Here is a 23,428-nt window from a genome sequence, read left to right on the forward strand (position 1 = left end):
AATCGGACTGCACTGGTTGTGGTGTAGATATAAAAGAACCGGTTCATAAGAGTCATTAATTCGGGAATCGGACTGCACTGGTTGCGATGTAGATTTAAAAGAACCGGTTCATAAGAGTCATTCGTTAGGGAATCGGACTGCACTGGTTGCGGGTTCATAAGAGTCATTCATTAGGGAATCGGACTGCACTGGTCGTGGTGTAGATTTAAAAGAACCGGTTCATAAGAGTCATTCATTAGGGAATCGGACTGCACTGGTCGTGGTGTAGATTTAAAAGAACCGGTTCATAAGAGTCATTCATTCGGGAATCGGACTGCACTGGTCGTGGTGTAGATTTAAAAGAACTGGTTCATAAGAGTCATTCATTCGGGAATCGGACTTCACTGGTTGTGGTGTAGATTTAAAAGAATCGGTTCATAAGAGTCATGTTCATAAGAGTCATCCATTAGGGAATCGGACTGCACTGGTTGCTTTATGTGTAGACCTTATTCACAGTAGCGACATCTTTTATTTTTGGGTGGGAGTGAAAATGAGATTGTGAGGGAAAGACAGTTGAGTAGTACTGTTTTTAAAGTGTTTTAGATCTTTCCCATTTCCATTTCTTTTTTTAATTTTCTCCCCTTTTTTCGGCCCAATTTGTAACACCCAATTCCCAATGCACTCCAAGTCCTCGTGGTGGCGTAGTGACTCGCCTTAATCCGGGTGACGTATTACAAATGTCAGTTGCCTCCGCGTCTGAGACCGTCAATCCGCGCCACTTATCACGAGACTTGTTGAGCGCATTACCGCGGAGACGTAGCGCGTGTGGAGGCTTCACGCTATTCTCCGCGGCATCCACGCACGACTCGCCACACGCCCCACCGAGAGCGAGAACCACATTATAGCGACCACAAGGAGGTTACCCCATGTGACTCAACCCTCCCTAGCAACCGGGCCAATTTGGTTGCTAAGGAGACCTGGCTGGAGTCACTCAGCACACCCTGGATTCAAACTCACGACTCCAAGGGTTCCCATTTCCATTTCTAACATCTAGCTACAGTACAAACATCTAAAACATTGCAACCCATTGAATATATCTTTCCAAAAAGTCTCAGTTGACAAAAAAACTCTACACAGTGCATGCCATTGTCTATCCCTCACAGCCTTGTTATTATTCCGGTCAAAAATCAAAGCGATACTGTGAATAAGGAGTAAAGAAACAGCGGAGATGAAAGACTATCAGAGTATTCTAGGGTGTTCCCTCTGCATTGTGGGCAAATGCACGTTCAAGAACCATCAACAGAAGCAAAATGTTGTTTTATTTTTCCGAATAAGCACCGGTTCTCAGTTCCAAACCCTACCTTTGGGAATTAATTGGAACGGCGACACCAAGCCAGGCCTCATCACCCAACATCACTGCCTGATCCCAATTTCTCTAAGCACAATATAATCCTAATTCCTTTTTTTTCCCGGTGAAATATGACCTGCACATGTTCATAACATGCTTTGCCCACATTTTCTTTTCTTGAATATCCTTTAAAAACGTCACATTACGGAAGTAAAATGGGATATGAACATCGTTTCATGTTCACATTCCATAATCCGTAACATTAAACAAACACTTCACACTCTTGTCCTACAAGAGCAAACATCAAAAGAATCCTCTCATAGACCGATGGAGGTAAAACATCACGTTGGCGTCTCTGAAAGTGTTTATTTGGCTGCCAGTATTGTGAGGTATCAACGGAAGTTTAGAAGGACCACCTCTGGGAAACACACAGCGGTCCGTCACAGTTCCGTGGGGTTCGGGGCGGGGCTAACAGTGTGACTCCTTCTCACTGACGGGGAAGTACCCGTCTTTGGTCGGGGCACTCCGCTGGCGAAGACTGTCGCCATCGGCTGCAAAAATGGCCTGAAGTTTCTCCTGCTCGCGTTTGGTCTTGGCCAGGTCAGGAGAGGGTCTGGTGAGCTCATGGAAACGCTGAGGACACAATAACAGAGAGAGAGAAATGGGTATGTTTGGAATAGCATCCTAGCATACTTCCCATTTACTTTTTGCAGTATGCAGAATTGTCTGTGTGCACAGAATACACGGATTACATTTGCTGAAATGTGCAGAATACAACCAGAGCACATTGTGTAAAATACTGCACCTGCAATGCGCTCGATTTGAACTTTCATCATCCATGTTTTTAAACATTTCCGAACTCATTTTTTGATTAGACAGTTTTACACAAAATTAGATAAGAAATGCAAAATAATGGTTTCTGGCACAATGACATAACGGCATGAATAAATAAGGATAAATTCAATAAAAACAATAAATGTAATTATATTTATTATTATTATGATTATTAATATTGCTATTATTATCACTACAGATTTTTACATACAAATTGGATTAAAATGCAAAATAATGATTTCTGGCATAATAGCATGTATAATAATAATAATAATAATAATAATAATTAAATAAATAATAACAACATTAATACAACATTTATTACTATTATTATTATTTTTAGTAAGATTTTTTTTAAATTTTAATATTGGATTAAAATACAAAATAATGATTTCTGGCATAATGGCATGTATAATAATAATAATAATAAATAAATAATAATAACAACTTTAATACAAAATAAATTATTAATAAGAAATTTTTTTATTTTAATATTAGATTAAAATACAAAATAATGATTTCTGGCATAATAGCATGTATAATAATAATTAAATAAATAATAATAACAACATTAATATCAAATAAATTTCTATTATTATTTTTAGTAAGACATTTATTTTATTTTAATATTGGATTAAAATACAAAATAATGATTTCTGTCATAATGGCATGTATAATAATAATAATAATAATTAAATTAATAATAATAACAACATTAATACAAAATTAATTAATATTATTATTTTTAGTAAGACATTTTTTTATTTTAATATTAGATTAAAATGCAAAATAATGATTTCTGGTAATAATAATAATCATTATTGTTATCATTATCATAATTATTATTTTATTGTTAATTATATACTGTATAATAATTAATTGTATTAATTGATTTTCAAAATTAATAATAATATATCAATAATCCATTTGATGTTTTCAGTGGTCTAATAATGTGATTTCTGTCGTACAGTAGAAATAAAACTATAATTTAATTCAGTGTTAATTATAGGTTCTTGGAAGTAAGGGATGTTTATCGGTAAAACAGCAATAAATTGGTTCCTCTAGCTGAACTGGTAAAGCAACGGGACACAGCTGGTACGGGATAGCTGTGCGGTGTGTAAACTTCACTCCTCTGGCCACAAGAGATGCACTAGAAGCTGACGCTAGAGGCTGTAGCCTTTAGCCTCCTTGTTACCGCGCCCCCTAACATGCCGGCTGACACCGGTTCGAATCCCGCTCAGAGCGGGTCGAGCAGGACAGGTTGCAGATGCTGTGGTAATGTTAAGTCCAGGTTGCCAGATTGAGACAGTGTTACTCACCTCTCTGAGAGAACCTTTGGCCGTACTCAGCTTAGAAACGACCCACAGCGGGATACAGACCATCGAGGAGAGAGCGAGCAGCCAGCCAAGAGCGTAACCCCACCACGGGTACACATACTCATTATTGTACTTCAGAGGAGTGTATTTGATCAGGGAGAACGCAAATGTACCCTTCCAAGATAGAAACAACGTGAAAATCAGATTAGAGAGGTGTATAATTGAACAAAAAATGTAATCAAATAGTGTTGATCTGTCTTTAAATGTAATAAACCCTTGAAAGGAGACACGTTTGTACTGTTACAGGAGCTACTTATACAATACGAGTACTAAAATCTTTAACTCCTTTGGCCCTCCCAAATTTGGCTAGCTTCTCCCATGAGACGGACGGAGCTTTGAAGGTAATTAAACACTTACAAAACATGTGGCCGGGGTGAAGAACATCCAGCAGTATTTAATATACGGCCCAGGACGATAGCCGATCATGTCCTCGATGTTATCATAGAATCGATTAGCACCTGAAAAATCACAAAACAGCCCAATAATTGACCAAAAGCTTGTCCCACAGACACAATAACTCATAGTGAAACAACACAACTGAAATGGAAGCTCATAGGTTGCCCATGGCAATTGGCCCAGAAGTCGTTGAGGAGGGGTTGGGGGGGGGGGGGGGTCATTTTCAGCATGAAAAAACGCAGCAGCTAGTTTTTTCTTATCACTGCCCATTTGGCCCGTTTCGTGGCCGACCCACCGGCCCGATCGGTTCTCCCGATGGCCAGTCAAACCCCTGATCGGCCCCAAAGTGCGTCGGCCCACCCGGTATGCCAGATTACCAGTCCAGCCCTGGCAGCAACTGCATCATACAAATAGCACTCGGAGACTTGAAATGCAGTTTGATTTTAGCATGTTGCTAAGCTAATAAAAACACATACACAAATATTAGGTCATAAAATGTGTGTTCCAGTGAGACACTTACAATGGAAGTCAATGGGGCCGATTTTCGGAGGGTTAAAAAGGCAGAAATGTGACGCTTATAATTTTATAAAAGCAATTACGTTAATTCTTCTGGTAAAACGTGTGTATTCTTTGAGCTGTAAAATGCACAAGTAAATCCCAATTGTAACTGTTGTTTTAGGGTTTCCGGCGTTATGTCGTCATGACAACAAAGTTGTAAAATTTGATTTAACAACATTTTTAAACAGATGTGGTTAGTTAAGGATTTTATGACAGTAAAGTCATGTTAACACACATATTGTTTATGTCTTGTGTCTATACTTTTGATAGCAATGCAGTATTTTAAAGGGACAGTGCACCCAAAAAACAAAAATCACCAACAGAACTGAAATATTCTTCTAAACATCTTCATTTGTGTTCTGCTGAAGAAAGAAAGTCACACATCTGGGACGGCATGAGGGTGAACAAATGATGAGAGAATTTTCATTATTGTGTGAACTGTCCCTTTAACTGTCCCTTTAACCCCCATTGACTTCCATTGTAAGTGCCTCACTGTAACCCAACTTTTGGCTTTTCTCTTTAAAAATAAACAAGGGACGAATCAAAATGATGTTTGTGGTAATCAACAATATGCCACAAAATGCTGTCGATTGAGCTGAACTTCCTCTGAACCCGGAATATTCCTTTAAATGTCCAATATAGCAGATGTGGAGAAACACAAGCCAGAACTGACGGTACAGAAAACACAGAGATGTATAACAAGCACTCCTACCGTAGATCCAGGCAATGCAGACAGTCTCAAAAATGGCAACAAAGAGCAAACACATGCCACTCGCTGCGTAGTAATCAAACAGCTGGAAGACATACATGCCACCCTGAGAAAGAGACGGTTGGAGACATTATATACATTATTAATCTCTTCAGAAAAGGTGAGTTAGTCTGATGTTATAAAACGTATTTACTCATTTAAAATCTGATGTGATTTCTTATATGAGCTACGATTTATCATTGCATGCTGGATTATTTTGCATTATTTTAGTATGTCCATATAGATTGTGACCATTCTATCATGGCCAAACATTGAGGCATGTGTCCTACAACAGACCTCAAACACATCCACATGAGTGTAAACGGAGCTGCTGTACCTCTGTGAGCATAATCAAACCCACGAGGAAGGACACGACGGCCACAGCGAGGATGAGCAGTTCTCTGCGGTTCTTTCTGCGGAACACAGACGGGTACATGTCCACCATAGCCGTGACCAAACTCTCCACACACACAAACTGGACCGGGACAAAGAAGCAGTTCAGAACTGTTCGTAAACTGTGTGCACTCAGTCAAAGGTCATATTTATACTGGTTCTTGCCTGGCTGTCTAATCCCAACAGAACAATCATTATGAAGAAGAAGCATGCCCACAGCGGTGAGACGGGCATCATAGACACAGCCCGCGGGTATGCAATGAACGCCAAACCAGGACCTGAGTGAGACCAAGCAGAAAACAAAACAATCTTTCTGTGCAGAATATACTAATATGTTGTAAACAACACTGTTGAAGGAAATATGTATGTTAGTCCAATTTTCAGTATCAAAATATACGACAAAATGTTCAACGGGTGCGAGAAAAACTGTCAAAATGTTGCGATGAAGCAACTATTTTGTATCTTGCTCAAGTGTATTTTTAAAATACATTTTGGACAATATTTTGGATTATTAAAACCCCAAAAAATGGCCACAAATATGTCTGGAAAAATTTATATTTATTTAAAAAAACTAACAATATTTATATCAATATGATTAAAAAAAATATATATATTTAAATAAATATATTTTACTATTTATATTGGTAATTATATGGCCATTTATTTACCAAAAAATATAATTTATTATTAATTTATAATTAATTAATTAATGTTGTGTATGGAACAATTGGCAGAAGCAAGCTAGCACTTACTCGTAGCTAGTATTTATTCCTGTCGTGTCATGTTTGCCTTGATATTGACGTTTTATATAGAAATTAACATGATGTTTTCTTTGCAACTTTATTTGATTGATGACACACTGATAAAAGTGATAACCTGCAATTGTTATCTCGAGGAGCTACAAGTATTTCTACTTGATCTTACCCATAAAAATGGTAAATTTAATCAAATTGTATGACATTTTCGACATGAATAAAAACAGTTAATTTAGATGTTACCTATTTTTAGGTATACCTAACAATACCCAACAATTAAAGTAAATGGCCTGCACTTATATTTCACCTTTGTACCCTTAGAAAAGGGTACATTCATACACCAATGGCAGCAGAGCTGCTATGTAAGGTGCTAGCCTGCCATTGGGAGCAACTTGGGGTTCAGTGTCTTGCCCAAGGACACTTCGGCATGTGGAGTCATGTGGGCCGGGATTCGATTCACACCAACCCTGCGATTAGCGGCTGACCCGCTCTACCAACTGAGCCACAGCCGCCCCTCAACTTATTGCTAGTCTGAAGCTTTACAGCTAAGCCTTGACCCCACTCACAGTTAACAATCTATTCTGATTAAAAAGGCCTTGACACATTTAAAGACATTGGTCATTTGCACAAACTAGACCTCGACAAATGTGTAGATTGGGAAAGAGAGAGATCAGTTTGTGTGCTAAAGGTGAATTATCCTGAAAAACCTGATTCGCAAGTTGTTATTGTTCACCAGAGGACCTGCTTTGATTCGTTTGCAAGGAAAAATTCAAGACTCAAAATGTAAGACACAAACATATCAAGTCAATAAGAAGTCAACAGGTGACAATAATTCCTTACAAGCATTTTCAGTGTTGATTTTAGGGGAAACCTGCAGAAAAGACTCTTAATGTTAGCTAAAAGCTAACATGCAAGAGCTTTGGGGTCCGTGTTCAAAAAGCTGTTCAATTAGCCTTAGCCATGAATTAAACTGCATTGTTTCCTGTTTACAGATCATGAGCCGACACAGTTTAGGAGCTCATTTTTGGCTTTTTTTTAACAACGTGTCGCGTTTACGCAACATCAAAATGGAAAAAATGCTGCTGAATTTGCCTTTAATGGAGTTTGAGCTGGAGCAATTACTCAACAACGTTGCTTGTGGGATCAAGTGGCGTGGGAGTCGAAAAATCGAGAACTTTATCGATATTATCTTGACTTAGCTAGCTAGAAACTGCTGCTAATACAAACAGCATTGTCGACATTGTGCATCCCGCTGCAAATATATCAAGGCCCGCCATTTTCAGAGGACTAGTAGAGGACTATTATATATCCGGCCAGTAGCGGTTCTAGCTTGTTTGGCGCCCTGGGTGAAACCCGCTACAACACGCCACCAAAGTTGATGACCAGGGAGGGTGGGGATGGGTGCCGCCGCCCCCCGCAAGATGCCGCCCTGGGTATCCGGCACAGTTTCCGATGTTGTACCTTTACCAGAAAAGTGGTTTGGTGTATGAAAGTGTCTGTTGTGTCTCTGTGACTGTTACACCTGATTGTCCAAAGTGCCACCTACCTGATTCGGCAACTTCTGAAATCGGAACATTTTGCTCGTAAGACATGAAGCCGAGAATTGAGAAGATGGCAAAACCAGCAACAAAGCTGGTTCCGCTGTTGAGAAAACACAAGGCCAGAGAATCCCTAGACACAAAAAAGAAAACAAGGGTGTTAGGAAAACACAGATCGTTTGGCCGTTCAGGAAACATGGAAGTAACATTATGAAATAATGAAGTATGAAAGTACTCCCGGCCCACACGACTCCACGTGCCGAAGTGTCCTTGGGCAAGACACTGAACCCCAAAGTTGCTCCCAATGGCAGGCTAGCACCTAGCATGGCAGCTCTGGCGCCATTGGTGTGTGAGTGTGAATGGGAACGGGACACAGTGTAAAGCGCTTTGGTAACCGCTAAGGTTAAATAAAAGAACTGTATATCTCTGATGTTGTTTTACCTGTAGCAGTTGTTGTTGTATTTGTTGTAGCTGCCGAGTGCGGTAAGGCACCCCAGACAGATGGCATACGAGAAAAATATCTGTGTGCCCGCATCCATCCATACCTAAATGACAAGAGAAAGATGCCGAGTCCTTCAGCTGCATCATTTATTTTGTGCATTGTGAAAACTGTATTGTAAGGCATAGCATCTGTCATATATTTCTAATTGTTTACAATCGAATAAATCTATCTAATAAACTTTAACAGCTTGTTGGTAATGAGTTTCACCTGTCAGTGGATCAACAATGTTATCATCAGTCATCAAATGTTGTGTAAGGTGTCTGTGATGTCTTCAGCTGCATTAACACACCATTTAGCTTAAAGGCTGTAGGATTCCTGAGCTTTTGTAATTGCTGTTTTATAAGCCTTAAAATGGCTGAAACAGGTTTTTAGGCACTCTAGGAAAAACATCTTTAGCATGTCAATCTAACAGATAGTGTTGCCACGGGTGATGCAGATCTGAACAAAGTTCTCATTATGCAAAACATTAGTGTCAACACAATCACCTATGAAGCAACATGTGACACGCCCACATTAGTGGGGTAACCTTTGCGCAATAAAAAAGTTAATTGAAGGAAATTTGAAGAAAATAGTGACCTTATGGACATTCACATCATAAATCCTCACACAATATATAGAGTTGTCACAAACATACAGCAAATTCACAACTCATTATTTTCACATGCAAATGAGCTTTGCGGATATAGCTTTGTCACCAAAGGTTCGCTGCAGGTTCACCGCTATCGTTAAAGAGCTGCAAACTTCAACAGCAGAGCTCATTAGCATGTGAAAATAATGAGAGGCAAATTTGCAGCAAGTTTGCCAGAACACTACGTCTTTTTTTAAGGGTTGCCATGTGGTTGCTTAGGTGTTCTGAGTGGTTTAGCATGTTAGCATATTGCTATGCATTTACTAGATGTTCTTGAGTGTTTTTTTTTAGCATGCTACCATTTTGCTATGCGTTTACTAAGGTGTTATGAGTGGTTTAGCATGATACGATGTTGCTGTGCAGTTGCTAAGGTAGTATGGCTGTTTTTCTACAATGTTAGTATGTTTCTATGCAGTTGAAGAGGTGTTTTGAGTTGTTACCATGTTGTTGTGCAGTTGCTAAGGTAAAATTGATGTTTTTCTACAATGTTAGTATGTTTCTATGCAGTTGAAGAGGTGTTTTGAGTTGTTACTATGTTGATGTGCAGTTGCTAAGGTAATATGGCTGTTTTTCTACAATGTTAGTATGTTTCTATACAGTTGAAGAGGTGTTTTGAGTTGTTACTATGTTGATGAGCAGTTGCTAAGGTAGTATGGCTGTTTTTCTACAATGTTAGCATGGCTGTTTTTCTACAATGTTAGTATGTTGCTATACAGTTGAAGAGGTGTTTTGAGTTGTTACTATGTTGATGTGCAGTTGCTAAGGTAGTATGGCTGTTTTTCTACAATGTTAGTATGTTGCTATGCAATTGAAGTGGTGTTTCGAGTTGTTACCATGTTGTTGTGCAGTTGCTAAGGTAATATGGATGTTTTTCTACAATGTTAGCTTTTTGATATGCAGTTGAAGAGGTGTTTTGAGTTGTTACTATGTTGCTGTGCAGTTTCTAAGGTAGTATGGCTGTTTTTCTACAATGTTAGTATGTTGCTATGCAGTTGAAGAGGTGTTTTGAGTTGTTACTATGTTGCTGTGCAGTTGCTAAGGTACTATGGATGTTTTTCTACACTGTTAGCATGTTGCTATGCAGTTGAAGAGGTGTTTGGGTTGTAAACAGGTTGCTGTGCAGTTGCTAAGGTAATATGGATATTTTTCTACAATGGTAGCATGTTGCTATGCAGTTGAAGAGGTGTTTTGAGTTGTTACCATGTTGCTGTGCACTTGCTAAGGAACTATGGCTGTTTTTCTACACTGTTAGCATGTTGCTATGCAGTTGAAGAGGTGTTTGGGTTGTAAACATGTTGCTGTGAAGTTGCTAAGGTAGTATGGCTGTTTTTCTACACTGTTAGCATGTTGCTATGCAGTTGAAGAGGTGTTTTGAGTTGTTACCATGTTGCTGTGCAGTTGCTAAGGTACTATGGCTGTTTTTCTACACTGTTAGCATGTTGCTATGCAGTTGAAGAGGTGTTTTGAGTTGTTACCATGTTGCTGTGCAGTTGCTAGGGTGTTCTGGGTGGTTACTAGGCCATTGTAATAGCACACCATAATAACACGCATAATTTGAGGCATGCATGGTGCAGGACGAGTTTAATACTTTAGTGTTAGGAGTTTGTTCAAATCACTAACTATAAGCAATAATAGCTTACCTTAAAAAACACCACTGATAAATAAATGTGGAATATATTATATATACACACATCTGTCATCTGAAGTCTAGAGCCACTGACCTAGATTACTGATGTCTGAGCGAGATGCAAGATTTTGAGAATTTTACCTCTGCTGCTAAAGGTTTACAGCATTGCATCACTGATTTGTCAAACTTTGTCAAGTTGTTCACATAAGAGCTGAAATGCTTATTAAACTCGCCTCATTTTTGTATATGTGAAATCAAAAGACACCGCAAACTTTCTGTAGACTTACACAATTTTCACATGCAAATGCGCTTGCTGTTTGCCGCAAATATTTGCCAGAAGTTTGCAGCTCTTCACCGGGAGTGGTGAACCTGCAGCAAACCTTTGGCAACAATGAAGAGTTTGCCGTCAAGCTCATTTGGAGGAGGATTTGCGGTGAGTTTGCAGGAAGTCTAGATGTTTTGTAAGGGTGGGGATCCCCACTCTCCCCGGTTACGCTTACTGTGTGTGAGGGTTGGAATTTGTACCCTGACCGGAATCTTTCACTGTCCAATCAAGTCCCTCCCAAATTATAGTTTCCTTTAAAAATGCATCACATTACTTAAGTCAAATGGGTAGTGCACATCCAGCTTTAAATTAAACAGAAATTGTTATCTCTCAAATCCAGACAAAAATGCTCACGTTGACAGGAAAGAGATTTTCCTGAATTAGTTTTATGCAGTTTCATCTATAGTTCAAAATGCTCATATACATCTGGGTGGCTGAGTCAGTTCATGCTCTGTGGGGGTGTTTCTGACACAGCTGTGGAAAGGACTTCAAAGGAGGACAGAAAACAGCACTTCCCTGCTGAGCATCCTGCACCGGGTCACGACTAAAGCACCTGGGTAGACAAATCACGTGACCTTTCAACTCAGAACACTATGTCTAAGAAAAAACAATTCGGTTTTGTTCCGAAGGAATTACCAAACTTGTCCTTGATGACTCTACTGTCCCTTACTAGCCAAGAAAACCATGGTAACACTGTACAGTCATCATATCAGATGGTAGCACGGCAACAACAACATCAAAAATGAAATCGTCTTAGCTGGTTTAAGATGGTCTCCCAGCCATACTGCCTTGGAGACCAGCTAAGACCAGCAAACCAGCTTAGGCAGTTTTATTAAGCAGGAAATACCATGGTATGTTTGGTAAGGGTAGAAGCAAAGCTAGTTAATGAAGTCACTATTATCTATTAGTTAGTTACCATACTTCAGTTTAGTTAGGATACCTGTGGATCAGCTAACCTTCCCAGATCGGGATAAAGGTAGAACTGGATCCCGCGGGACGCTCCAGGCAGCGTGACCCCTCTGATGAGTAAAATCAACAGCATCACATACGGGAAAGTTGCAGTAAAGTACACCACCTGTTGAGTAACAGGAAAACAGCATGAAGCTACTTGCTAATTGCTAACTCTTGTGTCTTCAGATACAGTCAGGACGATTCTATAGATGGATGGATGGATGGATGGATGGATGGATGGATGGATGGATGGATGGATGGATGAATGGATGGATGGATGGATGTATGGATGTATGGATGATGAATGGATGGATGAATGGATGAATTGATGGATGGATGTATGGATGATGAATGGATGGATGTATGGATGATGAATGGATGGATGTATGGATGATGAATGGATGGATGAATGGATGAATTGATGGGATGGATGGATGGATCGGATGATGGATGGATGATGAATGGATGATGAATGGATAGATGGATGATGAATGGATGGATGGATGGATGGATGGATGGATGAATGGATGGATGAATGGATGGATGATGAATGGATGTATGGATGATGAATGGATGGATGTATGTATGGATGAATGGATGAATTGAGGGAATGGATGGATGGATGGATGATGAATGAATGGATGGATGGATGATGAATGGATGGATGGATGGATGGATGGATGGATGAATTGATGGATGGATGGATGAATTGATGGATGGATGGATGGATGGATAGATAGATCATCAGCTATTAAAAACAAAAATAATCTGACGATTCAAGGTGACAACATGAGGTGATATCACCCAAACAAACATATTTTGGAGACGTATCATAAATCCAGTTATATATTTTGGGTGTCTACACATGTACCTTTCCGGTGGACTTCACGCCCTTCCAGATACAGAAGTAGCACAAAACCCAGGCCAACAGCAGACAGAGCACCAGATCCCAGTGTAACGTCCCAATCTCATCAATTCCAGAGGAGATCCTTAAAACTCTTCGTCTGCCATGAGTAGAACACATTTTAGCAGAATATATCAGGGTCTTGAACATGAATAAGCAAGCAAAATAAAAGTTTGTATATGTAACAAACAAAACTCAACAAAAATGAGGAACAAACATGAGGTCACCACCATGCAAGGAGACAGATACCAGCAAGATACTTAAAAAACTCACTCCCAAAATTCAATCACGGGTGATGTCGCGTTTTCCACGTAGTTTTGTTCAACGGATCCATTTCGTCTTTGGAACTCCACACAAGAATCTAAAAAAATAAAAGGAACGCAATTGGGACATTCTGGAATCTGTTTATCTTTGAAGACTTTATGTTGCTTTAAGAAACTCTGGTTCTTGTGCAAAACCCTCAAAATGACAATGTAGAGGAGAATTTATTAACATTAAACTGGATGGATAGTTAATCATGACAAACTTTGAAAATGCTTCATAAATCCTTGTCTAAAAATCTGAAAGTTTGAAGGCTTTATGCACTTTAAATACTTTAATCTGTATACAGTGGATGGATGGACGGACAGATGGGTGTTTGGGTGGTTAAGTGTGTAATTGTATGGATGGATGGATGGATGGATGTTGAGGTGTTTGGATGGATGGATAGATGGATGGATGGATGTTTGGATGGATGGAAGGATGTTTGGATGGATATTTGGATGGATAGATAGATGGTTGTTGAGATGTTTGGATGGATGGAAGGATGATTGGATAGATAGATAGATAGATAGATAGATAGATAGATAGATAGATAGATAGATAGATAGATAGATAGATAGATAGATAGATAGATAGATAGATAGATAGATAGATAGATAGATGGTTGTTGAGATGTTTGGATGGATGGATAGATGGATGGAAGGATGATGGATGGATGGAAGGATGTTTGGATGGATGGATGGATGTTTGGATGGATAGAAGGATGTTTGGATGGATGTTTGGATGGATGGAAGGAAGGATGTTTGGATGGATGGATGGATGGATGGATGTTTGGATGGATGGAAGGATGTTTGGATAGATGGAAGGATGTTTGGATGGATGGATAGAAGGATGTTTGGATGGATGGATGGAAGGATGTTTGGATGGATGGATAGAAGGATGTTTGGATGGATGGATGGAAGGATGTTTGGATGGATGGATGGAAGGATGTTTGGATGGATGGATGTTTGGATGGATGGAAGGATGTTTGGATGGATGGAAGGATGTTTGGATGGATGGAAGGATGTTTGGATGGATGGAAGAACGTTTGGATGGATAGATGGATGGATGGATGGAAGGATGTTTGGATGGATGGAAGGATGTTTGGATGGATGGATGGATGGATGTTTGGATGGATGGAAGGATGTTTGGATGGATGGATGGAAGGATGTTTGGATGGATGGAAGGATGTTTGGATGGATGGATGGATGGATGAATGATTGGAGATGATAGATGGATGTATGTTTAGATTTTTGGATGGGTGGATTTGATATTTTGGTGAATAGATAGATGAGTGTTTGGATGGATAGATGGATGGATGGATGTTTGGATGGATGGAAGGATGTTTGGATGGATGGAAGGATGTTTGGATGGATGGATGGAAGGATCTTTGTATGGATGGAAGGATGTTTGGATGGATGGATGGATGGATGAATGATTGGAGATGATAGATGGATGTATGTTTAGATTTTTGGATGGGTGGATTTGATATTTTGGTGAATAGATAGATGAGTGTTTGGATGGATAGATGGATGGATGGATCACCTGTATTCCAGGTGTTGTTGCAAGAAGCCCATGGGAGGTTCCAGGAGAAAGAGTTGGACAGGTAAAATATTCCCCAGGCCAGAACTATTATATAATAGAAGTTCAGCAGAGCCACAATGACCTGTGTTGCGTATCCAATACCTACAGAGAGACATCCCATAATCATAGTCATTGTGAGGTACAGCAGAATATCAAAATACATTGAACTCTTTAAAAGGTTCCAAAAATGGTTGTATAATGAAACTTTAGAATTTAATTAATCGCAAAACTATAATAAACCCCACAATATACAGACACAAATGGTTCTTGATAAGAAGCTTGTTTAATGGAAAGGTTCTGTAAAACATGTTTCAGTTATGTTACATTACATTAAGATAAGACACAATGTTTCACCTTCAAACAGTGGGCTGATCTTTCTCCAACAGGTGACTCCTCCCTCACTTGTGTACTGACCCAGAGCGATCTCCAAAAAGAACACGGGAATACCGCAAGTGAAGAGGAAGATCAGGTATGGAATGAAAAACGCACCTGGAAGAGGGTTATAACATGCAAATGAATGGCAACTATATCACTGGAAGACACTATGGTACAGTGATAATATCAGATGGTAGTACCGTGTTATTTTCATGTATACCATGCTATTACCATCTGATATCATCAGCTGTCAAAATGCATTTATTTCCTTCTTAGGAAAGAAAACCAGACAATATACTCTGACCAGTGTTTATGCTAGTGCCATTAAGACTAATTAAACTTGAATGGCACGTGTTAACACGTTAAGATTGATAGCTCTAGTTTTTACACATCTTTCATCTCAGGATCGGATGCATGCAATGACAACATGCACAATTTGCACAAATATCTGCAGCAACGTTCAAAGCGTTTACAAAGGCCTAAAGATCTCTTCTGTATGTCAATATGGACACATGCCACGGGCTGATCAAACAACAGCTGTGAACTTTCACCTCGTGAACTGGTTATGCTTTCATCATGCCAACTGTTAGATCAAAAGGTCATATTCACAGACACATTTGAACACGTGTTCAGACACGTTGAACACACTTGGTTAGAAATCATCGTCAAATAGCATACTAGCATTACCATGTTTACTTGGACAGTTACCATAGTAATGACATCCCTTACAAAAATCAAGAGTTCATGGCAAATTTGTCGCAAATTCTCTTCTGATCATTTTCATATGCAAATGAGTTTGCGGCAAGTTGTCCATTGTTGCCAAAGGATTGTTGCAGGTTCACCAGTACCAGCCAAGAGCTGCCATCATCTGGCAAACATTTGTGGTGAATCACCAGCTCATTTGCATGTGAAAATAATGTGGCAAGTGTGCAGCCGATTTGTGGCAAGTTTGCAGCTGGTTTGCCAGAACTCTCTATTTTTGGTCAAGGATATTCTTTTGGAAATGTACAGTGGTAATACCTTGTTTATTTGGACAGTCATCATGGTAATTACATGTATTTCGTAAACGTACCGTGTTAATATCATTTTTCTTTTGGACAGTTACTGCTAATTCCATGTTATTTTTTGGAAATATATCATGGTAATACCATGTGTTTCTTTGGGCATGTACTATGGTAATACCTTTATTATTTGGACAGTTGCCATGGTAACGACATATTATTTTGGGAAATATATCATGGTAATACCATGAGTTTTTTGGGCATGTACTATAGTAATACCTTTATTATTTGGACGGTTGCCATGGTAATGACATATTATTTTGGGAATATACCATGTGTTTTTTTGGGCATGTACTATAGTAATACCTTTATTATTTGGACAGTTGCCATGGTAATGACATATTATTTTGGGAATATACCATGTGTTTCTTTGGGCATGTACTATAGTAATACCTTTATTATTTGGACGGTTGCCATGGTAATGACATGCGTTTTTTAAATGTTCAATAGTAATACCATGTTTTTATTGGAAATGTACCCTAGTAATACTACATTTGTGACATGTAAAATGGTAAAAAGATGCTATTCTTTAAAGTACCTTGAAGAACCATATGACTAATCTATTATGTGAGGATTGTAATCATTTAATACCACAGTATATACAGCAGTAAAGTACCCACACTCCACGCCTTCTCACCTCCACCGTTCTTGTAGCAGAGATACGGGAAGCGCCAGACGTTTCCCAGGCCGATAATCTCTCCAGCGACTGACAGCACAAACTCCAGCTTGTTACCCCACTGTCCTCGGTCCATCATCTTCTCCTCCGTGTTCGGGACAATCTCCAGTGGCCGGCTCGGACCGTTAGATGGGTCCATTTTGGTCGCCATCTCTTTCTCTCCTGTTGAGAAAAAAAAGCATGCTGAATACACTGAAAAAAACACCCAAAGTATTTTGTCTCGTTTTTCCAGTCAAACAAGATACATTTATTCATTCACAATGAAAGAGCCAAAGTCTTTTCCTTGTAACACATAAAGATATGAATCCGTACACACCCATTCTGAGTTGATGTTTCTATGAAAGGGGCTTATAAACCCACGAACACAAGACGACCTGTGTAAATGTGGTGTAATAGTTTTCAAAACATCCACTTTTGTGTTCCACAAACAAAGGTCATACAGGTTTGCAACAACATGAGGGTAAGTGAATGATTTTCGAGTGAACAATCCCTTTAAGCTTCTACTGAAAACAGAGGAGTAACTGTTCTAGTGACTTCAAGACCGTCTACAAGCAGGTTCTCACGCATGTGAGACAGGGCTTGATGCATCTGTATGCTCTCAGAGCCTCATGCACGTCATGATAGCGACAGATCACACGAGCTTTGTGGGGTACGGCGCTGAAGGGGCCCCTCTCTGTGTGTGGAACAGAAGACCCACTGACTGTGTTCAAATCTGTCAGATTGAATTAATGGGGCGGACCCATCTGTGCATTTGAGAAGACGCAAAATCGCAGCAGGAGCAGAAATCATAGATATTAAAGGGAAAGTTTACACTAAAATCAATCACTCACCCATAGGTCACTCTAAACTCACAAGCGTTTCTTTCCAGCTGAAATGACCACTAGAGGCGCTACAACAACGACTTTAATTCACTTTTACACAAATCACGAGTAAAACTGCAGATTATCTGTTCATAAACACTTCCTGTTTGACCTGTTCCTCACACAATGCTATCATATATAAACACTTTTACTAGCGTCACATAACCAACTACATTTAAAGCTTGTTCGAGTGTGATCATATTGTGCGGTTGCTCGACGAGCGTTGCACTTGTGATGTAAAGGAGCGGGGTACGAGTCCTGAAGAGCACGCGAGCCGAAAGTGTTATAGAAGCACCACAAAATGACGTGGATGTGTTAAACGTTTCCTTTTTCTGACACTATCAGGTTTAGGGTTGGGCGCTTGTAATATAATTTTGCATAAATATCAGGTTCGCTGATCAACAAAGTTGAAAACGCTTCCCCTATCTTTTGTTGTTGACGTCAATGGCCGTGTGTCAGTAGAAGTTTGTGAAATTAGACCGATGTCAACATGGACAGGATGTGTGACATGCCCTCATCCTCAAAAAACCATGAACAAATATCTAGTGCATATAATATTTAGCGAGTGCTAAAACATGCTAAAAACGTGTATGCCAGCATCGCCTAGCGAAGTGTTAAAACATATTAAAAATGTGCTCGCATCATGCTAACGCATGCTATCATCACCTAGTGAATTGCTAAAACATGCTAAAAACGTGCTAGCATCATGCTAGCATTGCCTAGCAAAGTGCTAAAACATGCTAAAAACGTGCTAGCAACAGGCTAACACATGCTATCAAAGCATTGTGAAGTGTTAAATCATGCTAAAAACGTGCTAGCAACAGGTTAACACATGCTAGCAAAGCATTGAGAAGTGTTAAAACATGCTAAACATGTGCTAGCATCATGCTAACACATGCTAGCATCATTTCTGCTTATCGCGGTCGACCCACTGGCCGGCTCAGTTCTCCCGATGGCCAGTCCGCCCCTGATCGGCCCCAAAGTGCATCGGCCCACCGGGAAAATGCCCGGTATGCCAGATTACCAGTCCAGCCCTGTGCTTCCCCAAATCTTTTATTGTTGACGTCAATGGTCGTGTCCAATCAAACGGTATTTTGCTACAAATTCAGTAGAAGTTTGTGAAATTAGACCGATGTCAACATGGACAGGTTGTGTGACTCTCATCCACACTAAACCATGAACAAAACTTCACGACGTAAAATATAATATCACCCAGACTATATTAATTTCAGGTTCAGTTACAGTGAGAGTAAACATTGGTTTGCGCCAAACACAAGATGTTTTGTGCGCTAAATTATTGGTTTCAGAAAGGATGAAACCATCAAAATTCAAAACACATTTACGAACCAAACGTCCCATGATATGGGATAATTATCATGTTAATAATTATTCAGATTGTTGAGTTCATGGTGATTTTTATGCTCAATAAATTATTCCTGGTGATAGCGCGATTTACATAAATGGTTTAAAAATGTTTTTTTCCAAAGTATAAAATTAGTTACTTTAGTTACTAAATGAATAATAAAATTAGTTACTGAAATTAAAGCTACAGTTAATATGCCATTTACCAACCTGTATTGTTTAAAACATATGAATTTAGTTCTTCAATTTTAAAATGACACTTGTTTTCGAATGTTTTGGTTTGGTGCGTTTACACCTCTAATCCAGAATTGAGAACTGCGTTTTCCTCCACCGAAAACTTTCGAAAACCCTCTCCATAATATACTACACAAATCACTGACGTTAGGAGGTTTCAAACTTAAATGGCGGATTGTCTAAAACGTCACCAAACGTCACCAAACGTAACCCAACATCAACGTTTTTGTGGCACTACTGAGCGTTTTTCTGAAGTTTCCATTTTCGATGGAGGAAAACACCATTTTAGTGTGGACGAGAGGCGTAAACGTAGCAAAATGAATACATTTTCAAACGAAAATGCATGTAAGGTGCTAGCCTGCCATTGGGAGCAACTTGGGGTTCGGTGTCTTGCACAAGGACACTTCGGCATGTGGAGTCATGTGGGCCGGGAATCAAACCACAAACCCTGCGATTTGGCAGCCGACCCGCTCTACCACCTGAGCCACCGCCATTTGGCCACCACCTAATGTCCAGCGTAAAATCCGGATCCTGAAGAAAACCAAGTTGAGACTGCTTCAAGGCCTCAAAGGGTTCTAGTGCTCAGGGGTCAGAGGTCAGGGGTCAGGGGTCAAACTCTCAAGGGAGAAGCAACTGTTCAAACATCAAGCATGGTGGACATCCCGCAGTTCCAGAGGCCTTGAGAATGTGCTCTCTCTCTTCCTTTAACGCAATACATCGAACGCCAAAAAGCTCCTCAGTGGGTCAGGGCGGTAAAAATAGACTCTTACGTTACCGAGACACTTGAGGGAATGAAAGCCAGTCAGCGTGAGGTAGAACAGGCTTCTGGTTTGGAAGCCGTTTGTTTAGTACGGTCGCTGTTTACTTCGGTTGTTCCACAGAGTTGAGCTCGACAAATTAGACCTCAATTGGTTCTCCATGACGCCAGTGTGATTACATGATAGAAGTATCTAGACCCCAGTAATCTCACTTGTTTCTTCTCTAGAGTTCCGGAAGATGTCTCAACAATGTCTCAAAGTGTGCTCAGATTTCCCAACAGTGTTGGGGAAGCTACTTTGAAACCATTTCTTCCCAAGCTAGCAACTCAAAACTAAAAGTAGGTCAACTAGAGACAAGCTAAGTAGTTATTCACACTACAAGCAACTAACACAACGTAGCTAGCTACATTGAAGCTACATAAAGAAGAAAATAAATCATTCACTTCAAAAATGGTGCACTGTCACTTTAAGGCTGCACAGGGGGCTCAAGTGAATCATTTACATGAACTAGTTAGGTAATTTAGATAACTGACTGGCTAAAATGAATCAGAGATCCCAATGCAAAATATAAGGGAATCGCTTTTAACCCGTTGATTTACCCGAACTGTCCAAAAGAACCGATTCACTTAAGTGATTTGTTTTCCCAGAGCTACATGAGAGAGAGGACAGTTTAGTTGAGTGTTTGATTAAATATCACAAACGTAGTGTTTTATGAATCTAAAGCAGCACTCGTTGGAAAAGGTAGCTTGTTACCTTAAAAACGACACTATTGTGAATATAGCTGAGCTACTGTACTGTCACGCTACTGAGGATATAGTTAAGATAGCGCTGCTACGTTTAGTTAGCTACACCCAACACTGTTTACCAAGATACCAAAGTCTGCAATCAAAAGTCAATATGAACTCAAACATTTCTCATCAGATTCTTACAAGACCGAATGATCTGTGTCAACACTTGTCAACAATATGTCCACAACTGGCTCATTTATGTCTATTTTTACTCCTCCTAAGAAATGATATCCATGAAAGCACTAAAGTTTTACTAAGAATCTAAGATATAGATCTTTAAAGATTGAGCTTAGCTTGAGGACAGGTAGGCTGCATGTTGAGAATGCCTGACTGTACTTCTTTACTTATTGAGCAATTGTTATGCTAATCATAGCATAGTGTTTCCAATTAGCATGCTAGCATTCACTGTCCAAGCAAGTTAATCACGGATTCATTTGAATTCATTTAACATGTCTAATTTAGTTAACTGCATTCAAATTAGTACTTGTATTTTTTATGGTAGTTTGTTCCATACAATGCAAGTGAATGGGTGCCAACATCAACATAAGGGCAACATGAAAGTACTCCAGACGACGCTAGCAAAATCGATTGCATGCGATGAAATTAAGTTTTGGCTTAAGAATTAAGAATTGTGTTGCCTTGGTGGTCTGGGTAGCTTAGCGAGTATTGACTCCGACTACTACAGCTGGAGTCGTGAGTTTGAATTCAGAGCGTGCTGAGTGACTCCAGCCAGGTCTCCTAAGCAACCAAATTGGCCCGGTTGCTAGGGAGGGTAGAGTCACATGGGGTAACCTTCTCGTGGTCGCTATAATGTGGTTCTCGCTCTCGGTGGGGCGTGTGGTGAGTTGTGCGTGGATGCCGCGGAGAATAGCGTGAAGCCTCCACATGTGCTACATCTCCACGGTAACGCGCTCAACAAGTCACGTGATAAGATGCGTGGATTGACGGTCTCAGGCGCGGAGGCAATTGAGATTCGTCCTCCGCCGCCCGGATTGAGGCGAGTCGCTACGCCACCACGCGGACTTAGAGCGCATCAGGAATTGGCCGTTCCATATTAGGGAGATAAAGTGGCAAAAAAATAAATAAAACGTAAATAAAAATAATTGCGTTGCTTTAGCACATTTGAAAAATACATTGAACAAGCTGCGAAAATAATTTTTGCACTGTTGTCGGACAAGCTTGATTGGTTCAGATTCACTCTACGTAATTTAATCTAATAGAGGACACACGTTTAAGAATTACAGTAATCGAAAACAATAAAAAACGTTTTGAAGAGAAACATAATTGTGTTAATTGAGTAAATCGGACAACCTGCGTAGTTAGGGGTGAAAAAAGGTGATGTCACCAGAACCACTTCCCGCTTATTAAACCTCTCAACGATATCGACTTGCTGACGAAATGCACTCTCAATATAGAGCCAAGTGCTTCAAGAGCGCCCAGAAGTCAAACCTAAATGTCACAATTCTTTGGTTTGGTTGCACGTGATTTGGATTCCTTACAGGATTGACTCGCAAACAATTAATCGCTTGGGTGTACTTGCCCAAAGCTTGATTTACAAATTATGACAAATAGTGTTTTTAGTGATTGTGCGGTGTATTGTCCAATCATCTGAATGGAAAATTCCCAGAGATACGAATTGCATAGCTGAAAAGTTGACATGCAAATGTAGATGCATGACGAACAGAATTCCTCTTGCGCTGAACATTAGATGTTGCATCCATTTTGACTGTTACTGTATATACAGCTGAGATTATATAATGAATCAAGTGAACATTGACAGTTGCACTACACACTTTGCACATATAATGAAGGTGCTTTGACTAAAGAATGTCGAGCAATTGATTTTTCTTCTTTGAGAAGATGTTCTACCGGCACATATGACAATAATAATGTCAATGAACATGTCAGATAGTTTGATCATCACAGTAAACAAGATTTGTCATAAATCTAGTTGTTGCATGTGCAATAAAGAGTGTCATTGGTAACAATACAAATGTGCAAATCTGTGCAAATCTTGAAACTGATACCATTTAGAGGTAATCACATTTTGAAACCAACATTTGCAACTGCATTTTTGAATGAAGAATTTAAGATTTGCATTTACCTGAAATAAGTCATGCACACACGTCAAGCATGTATTTATAATGAATGCATGTATTTGCCAAGCGCCAACATACAAGGTAAACATGCAGGAAAACTGTTACACAACTCACCTTTCATTGAAATGTTGCGGTGTTGCTGACAGCTCCAGTGAAGTGGCTTGTAAATTCAGATTTTGCTCTATAATGTGGAGAGTTTCTGGTTTAGTGGAAGCAGTCTGTCAGCCCTGGATGATCCAAGTCCAACTCCTCCCCTCCAGCACCTCCCCCTCGCTCCCATTCACAAAACACTGAAGACCCTTGAGGCTTCCAAGGGGAGCTGATGGATTGCATAACATCGTCACCCAGAGCTCATTCTGCCTGTGAAATTGTTTTCTCTCTTTGAAGAAGGACGGCAGAGAAAGGAGACATTATGGTTTGGTCTCAAAAGACCACCCTGATCCCACCATCCACTCAAGAGATGATCAGA

The 23,428-nt window shown here is 39.8% G+C and overlaps 1 protein-coding gene across 1 annotated transcript; it reads right to left on the reverse strand.

Annotated features, from left to right (window-relative positions):
- Positions 1–1,786: 1,786 nt before the first annotated feature.
- On the reverse strand, positions 1,787–23,189 carry LOC127640436 (sodium- and chloride-dependent GABA transporter 2-like). The gene is made up of 15 exons (XM_052123013.1): positions 23,074–23,189; positions 16,820–17,020; positions 15,101–15,235; positions 14,708–14,848; positions 13,136–13,223; positions 12,830–12,962; positions 11,948–12,082; positions 8,367–8,470; positions 7,934–8,058; positions 5,798–5,910; positions 5,577–5,714; positions 5,204–5,306; positions 3,895–3,995; positions 3,481–3,651; positions 1,787–1,960 (listed from the first exon to the last, which is right to left on the reverse strand). Exons 1-15 carry the CDS (start codon positions 23,078–23,080, stop codon positions 1,796–1,798), a joined length of 1,860 nt encoding a protein of 619 aa, XP_051978973.1. The 5' UTR covers positions 23,081–23,189; the 3' UTR covers positions 1,787–1,795.
- Positions 23,190–23,428: the final 239 nt, after the last annotated feature.

Source organism: Xyrauchen texanus, chromosome 49 (genome assembly GCF_025860055.1).
Source record: "Xyrauchen texanus isolate HMW12.3.18 chromosome 49, RBS_HiC_50CHRs, whole genome shotgun sequence".
Taxonomy (NCBI): Eukaryota; Metazoa; Chordata; class Actinopteri; order Cypriniformes; family Catostomidae; genus Xyrauchen; species Xyrauchen texanus.

Excerpts from the sequence above, each read along its gene's own strand:
- LOC127640436 (XM_052123013.1), bottom strand. Across the intron at positions 5,911-7,933 it reads TTCAGAAGTTGCCGAATCAG|GTCCTGGTTTGGCGTTCATT; the intron begins GTAGGTGGCACT and ends GGTCTCACTCAG. Across the intron at positions 5,307-5,576 it reads GTTTGATTATGCTCACAGAG|GGTGGCATGTATGTCTTCCA; the intron begins GTACAGCAGCTC and ends TCTCTTTCTCAG.